Below are 5,656 nucleotides of genomic sequence, written 5' to 3' on the forward strand. Positions count from 1 at the left end.
TGGTGATAAGAAATTCATTTCAATTTTCACATTTTGTAGCCATTATTTACTCTTTAATAGGATCCCAAATTAATTAACCAACTTTTTGTGCATAAACAGATAGACTACACTAAATGCTAGTAGGTAGATAGATACATGGAACTTCATGCCACTTCCAATTTAATTGATTTATTTATCATTTATTGAATGGTAAATTTATTATTTGCTACAAAAATATTATACGAGTATGAGAGGAAAAAATGCCGTTCAATTTTTTATGGGCATTTTAGTAAATTTACGTTAAAACATAGGGTCTATGATTAGTTTCTTAAAAGGAGTCTTAGCTGTTTTTTTTTTTTTTGCGTGTAAAATAACACCTTGTCATAGTTTCCAAAACGGGATCAAGATTCTGTAGTTCAGAATACGCTGTTTCTTCTTCTTAAATACGCTGTTTCTTCTTCTTATATGTTCTTCCTAGTTCTGTTTCATTCTCAATCAAGAAAGTTTTTTGTGTCATTCTCACTCATTCTAGAAAGTTTTTTGTGTCATTGTTTTCAAAGTCTTCAAGAAAGAACGGAACCCATGGAGAAGAATCCTCAATTTCGTCCCTCTGACACTGATCTGATAATGCAATTGTTGAAATTTGTGGCTGGAAAATGCTTACCAACTGAAGGATTGATTGTCTTTGCAGATGTTTACAGCATAGAGCCATGGCAATTAATTGGAGACATGAGTTCCAAGAAAACCCATTACTTTCTCACCCAATTGAAGAAGAAGAAGCCCACTGATGCCCGATTCAACAGAACTACTTGTAACGGGACTTGGACACAGCAGAATAAAGGAAAGAAAATTCTTGATGAAGATGAGAGTCTGATTATTGGGTATAAAAGAAGCTTGACTTACAAACACAAGAAAGACTCCTCTTTCAATGGCCGCTGGTTGATGATGGAGTATTTCTTGGCTGACTGTCTTCTTCAAGAGTTGAAATCTAACGAAGCAGAAGAGTTTGTAATCTGTGCAATTAAGAAGAACCCCAGATCAGAAATCAGAGGAAACAGTGTTGCTTCTGTTGTAGAGTATAAGAGGTTCATTGATCGTTTCTTGCAAGAACAGAGTACGATGATACTATCCGACAACAGTCCAGTGAGGTTGGAGAGTACCTCGTCTGATGTTTTCTCTATGGGACAACTACAATCAAAAGATGGAGTGTTGGTTATTATAAATCAGACTGATTCTGATGAATTCTTTGGAATGGTGAACGTGGAAAATCAAGAATGCTATTATCAGGAAGGTGATGAGGAGGAAGTTGATTGGGAATCTATATTGGATTTTGGGGATCATGGTTCAGTGCAGAATGACTTGCTTTACTAATTCTGGAAAATTGGAGCTTGAATGAGTTTTTGAAAAGGGTAATTTTTGTTTTGGAGTTTTTTTAAGAACCAAGATCTTTTTTTCTTTCTTTCTAAATTAGGATACTTTTGATTGGGATTTCTGTGAAATCTTAGGTATTTAGGAGCATGATTCTAACATTAACTTATGTTAGGAGTATAAACTAGAGTATTTAGATTATGTTGGTGTCAAGGGATACCAACGAATTTTTTCATCATCGATTTTGTGCAATGTAGATGGTGTTGTCATTTTCTCAAATGTAGATGATCTTGTTGTTTATAATGAAAAGCTTCATTGTGAAAGGTGTACTCTGCTTTTGCCCAGTTGTTGATGTTCAGTTTCTTTGAACTATTTGTCATTTTATCTTGATTTTATGTTTTGGGCTTTTCTTGTTTAAAGAATTTTGTCGTTTGCTATATTTTGTGTTGTGTATAGGATCGGTCTGCAAATGATCTATCTATCAAACTGCTAAAAGTGTAGTTTTCCAAGAAATCACAGCTTATATATTCCATTAAAAGATCTATCTATCAAACTGCTAAAGCTTGCATTATTTCATGTTACTTTTCTGCTTTACTCACATAGAACCAACGGCAATTTACTTTGATGATTCAGAGAGTTATTGCGAAGGCACCATTGCCATCACTCCAGGTAATTTACCTTTTGTTTCTTTTTGTAGTATTAATTTCAGTACTCTTCAATACCATTGAGATTTTTACATCAGCTATCTTTCTACAGGGTTATGCTATTATTTCAACCAAAGACTCACACATCAAAGACAAAATAACACATTCTTTTTGACATCTTTCAGAAATCCTGTACAGCTTTCCCAGCGGAGCAAGCTACTGAACATTGGAAACAAATGATGTATCATGCTTGTGAAAGAAATAACCAAAAGAGAAAGATTAAATGCACTCGCGGTATGCGCATAGAGTTTTATTCATAATCTCAATGATCTTGTAACTCAAAAGGCTTAGACATAGAAGAGAATTCTGTTTTCTTGTTTTATTTTTAATTCCTTCGGATATGTGGACAAATTTAATGACGCTGGATTTGTATGTAATGATATGGTATTATGCAAAAACAACAGCTAATACGAGAAGTTGAAATAATTTAATGCCTGAATAAAAGTTCCATTTGTAGCAATGAGTGTAAGAGGCTTGAAGAAGAGTCTTAGGGGAGTGAAAACAGAATGTGCTGATTGACTATTGATGTTAAGCCAATGCAATTTTTGGCCTCTGAAAGTAATACTTCATCAAGTTCACACTCCATGAACAATCGAGTTCAACATTAACTCAGTTTTGCATGTTGTGTTGCCTAAATAAATGGCTAAAATATGGAATGTTTTCTCTTGTACACTTCATTTATACACCCTATTTAACCTTACGTTGCCTCGCTGGTTGCTGATTGCTGCTTATACTATTTCAGCTTCCTTTACTCTTCCCTAAGACTCTCCTGAGCAACAATTTTCTGAAGTCATATTTACTCCAACTAGCTCATTAGTCATATCTCATGGACTCTCACTCCCTCCTAATCCAACGCCAGATTGCCAGTCTCTATATCCTTACTTATTAGACCACTTTCTCCAACTTCTAGCCTTATATTTATAAACAAATTCATCTTCTTTTTCTATAGAGACCTAGCCTAGGTACCAGAAAGAGAATAACTTACAACCTGGAAAATGCAAATGCACAAAAGTGATGTGGAAGTCTTAGCGTTTTAAAGTGGAGGAGAAGATAGATTTGCGATTCAGAAAAAGTATGTTGGTTTTTTTTCTTTCTATATGGAGACTGTATCCGATTATTGACTTGAAAATCATCTTTTAGGTATTAATTAATGTTTCTCGGAGGGCTTACAATATGCATTTTTTGTTTCCCTTTTTTGTTGTTATCTGTGGGACTTGAATGGTTAGCATTAAATGTTTCATTGTCTGTTTCTTTAGTAGCAGATCCATGATAGGTACTTATGACAGTAAAGAGTGTCTGTCAACTGTTTGATGAGACTCTTTTAGTTTAGTAGCATAACAATTTTTAATTTACAGAAATCAGTGTCTCTTAAGGAATGGCTACATTCCATTCGTCGTCTAATAACTGATAATGAATCTAGCATACAAGAAGAGTGTGAGAACCCAAACTTTTGATTGGTATATCTGTGAACTCTTAGGGATTCTGATATTGACTTATATTAATATTAGGAGTATAAACTAGGGTATTTAGATTATGTTGGTGTCAAGGAATACCAACAAAATCGATTTTGTGCAATGTAGATGATGTTGTCATTTTCTTAAAGTCTCTATGACTCTTAGATTTCGTTCTTATTGTTTATAATGGAAAAGTTCAATTATGAAAGATGCTCTACTTTGCTTTTGTCCGTTTGTTGATGTCCTGTTTCTTTGATTTGTTTGGCATTTTCTCTTGATGTTCTCTTTTGGCCTTTAAAGAATATTCTTGTTCACTATTTTTGTTGTTATGTGTAGGATGCTTATGATCTGTCATATCAAACTGCTAAAACTTTAGTTTCACAGCTTAGTACACTACAAGATGTATCTAAAACTGAAACTATTGCTTTGCACTATTTCATGTTAGTATGCTACTATTGCAGTTCACTCCCATAGAAACGACTGCAATTTACTTTCATGATCGGAGTATTGTTGCAGATGCACCATTCTCTTCACTCTAGTTAGTTTCCTTCTTTCTCCTTCCTTTGCCGTATTAATTTCTATAACTTATTTTTGAGAAAAAAACACCAAGTCATCAGGCCTGCTGCATATGTATTTGGATAATGATGAACGGTGACAATTGAGTAATTAAATCAAATAAGAAGTATATATCAACTAGTGTTTTAAAAGGCGTGGGCGTAAGGCGAGATATTTTACATATGCCTCAGCGAGGCGTAAGCCCCATAGGTATTTAATTTTTAATATTTTATAAAATAATATAATTACAGTAAATATTTATAAACAGGTAAAATTGCATAAAAATTAAAGAAAACTATAAATATGTGATATATATATATATATATATATATATATATATATATATATATATATATATATATATATATATATATATATATAGAGAGAGAGAGAGAGAGAGAGAGAGAGAGAGAGAGAGAGAGAGAGAGAGAGAAAAAACTAGTCAAAATAATCTATTATACGCTACTTACAAGCACAAGTAACTTGAGTCTAAAATAATAAAATTTTCTACATGGAGGAACAAAAAGGATGACTAACCTGCAATTTGAACTTTGAACTTACTTCTATAAAGGAGAATGGGGTTCTCTTTGTATTTGTAAAAAAATATTGAATATTCATTGCTTTTGGGAGATATTAGCAGACTATCAGACAAGATAAAGAATTGAGAAAGGCCATGAATTAGGGTTTCAATCAATAAAAAAAGTTTTGACTTTTAAATTTAATACATTTGAGTTCCTTTTTAAAACTTTTGAGTAATTACCAATCTGACTTTTGAGAATTTAGGTATTATATATGAAGGACTTATTCAACAAATTTTATTTTAATTTGAAAAAGTCTCTGGGGCTTACACCTCACTAAAAAAAACGCGTCTCAAACGCCCAGGCGTACGCCCCGAATTGCCCGGGCGTACGCTTCTTGAGACTTTCGCCCCACACCATCGCCTCGGGGCGTTTTCGGTGCGCCTCGCCCCGAAAACGCCTTTTAAAACACTGATTACAAGTACTTTCCCTAGTTCTAATGTGGGTGATGTTCATAACATTAATATCTTAGAAAATTATCGCATGAGATGGTAGCACCACAGTCACCTACCATTTTCTACAAAGTCAGCCACTTTTTGATTGCTGTTTGGTACGCCCCTTCTTCACCCTCTAATTGTGTTCCTAGCTGGTCCATATAAACCAAGAAGCTATTACATGTTTCAGCCAAAAATATCTGAGGGGAAGTACCACTAAGATCTGAATCAGCTGTCTTTGTACATTAGTTACAGGGTTATGCTCTTCTTTGGACCAAATAATTGCACAGCAAATGCAAAAGAAGACATTTTGTTTGACAGTGAAGCAAGCTACAGAACATTGGCAGCAATATGGGTGATGCTTGTGAAAGAAATAATAGAAAGAAAACATCAAATGCACTCGCAGTAAGCGCATGGAGTTGTATTTATAGTTTTCAATTAAGTCAAAGATCTTGTAATTTAAAAGGCTAAAGCATAAAAGGGATTTTGCTTTTCTTTTTTCTTAATTCCTTTGGATAAGTAAACATGTTTATTTACACTGAATGTGTATGCAGTGAAGTGGTATTATGCTAAAAAACAGCAAA

At 33.8% G+C, this 5,656-nt stretch overlaps 1 protein-coding gene across 4 annotated transcripts; it reads left to right on the forward strand.

The window, feature by feature from the left end:
- The first annotated feature begins 350 nt into the window (after positions 1 to 350).
- LOC107823995 (uncharacterized) lies at positions 351 to 4,124 on the forward strand. Of its 4 annotated transcripts, XR_012708299.1 has the most exons (4): positions 351 to 1,388; positions 1,981 to 2,016; positions 2,177 to 2,285; positions 3,967 to 4,124. XR_012708299.1 is itself a non-coding variant. In NM_001326125.1 (1 exon), exon 1 carries the CDS (start codon positions 445 to 447, stop codon positions 1,348 to 1,350), a length of 906 nt encoding a protein of 301 aa, NP_001313054.1. The 4 variants fall into 4 exon arrangements, 1 of the variants encoding a protein (NP_001313054.1); XR_012708298.1 differs by lacking the exon at positions 3,967 to 4,124 and having other exon boundaries at positions 1,951 to 2,016; positions 2,177 to 2,489; XR_012708297.1 differs by lacking the exon at positions 3,967 to 4,124 and having other exon boundaries at positions 2,177 to 2,488.
- The last annotated feature ends 1,532 nt before the right edge of the window (positions 4,125 to 5,656 follow it).

This window comes from Nicotiana tabacum, chromosome 4, assembly GCF_000715075.1.
Source record: "Nicotiana tabacum cultivar K326 chromosome 4, ASM71507v2, whole genome shotgun sequence".
Taxonomy (NCBI): Eukaryota; Viridiplantae; Streptophyta; class Magnoliopsida; order Solanales; family Solanaceae; genus Nicotiana; species Nicotiana tabacum.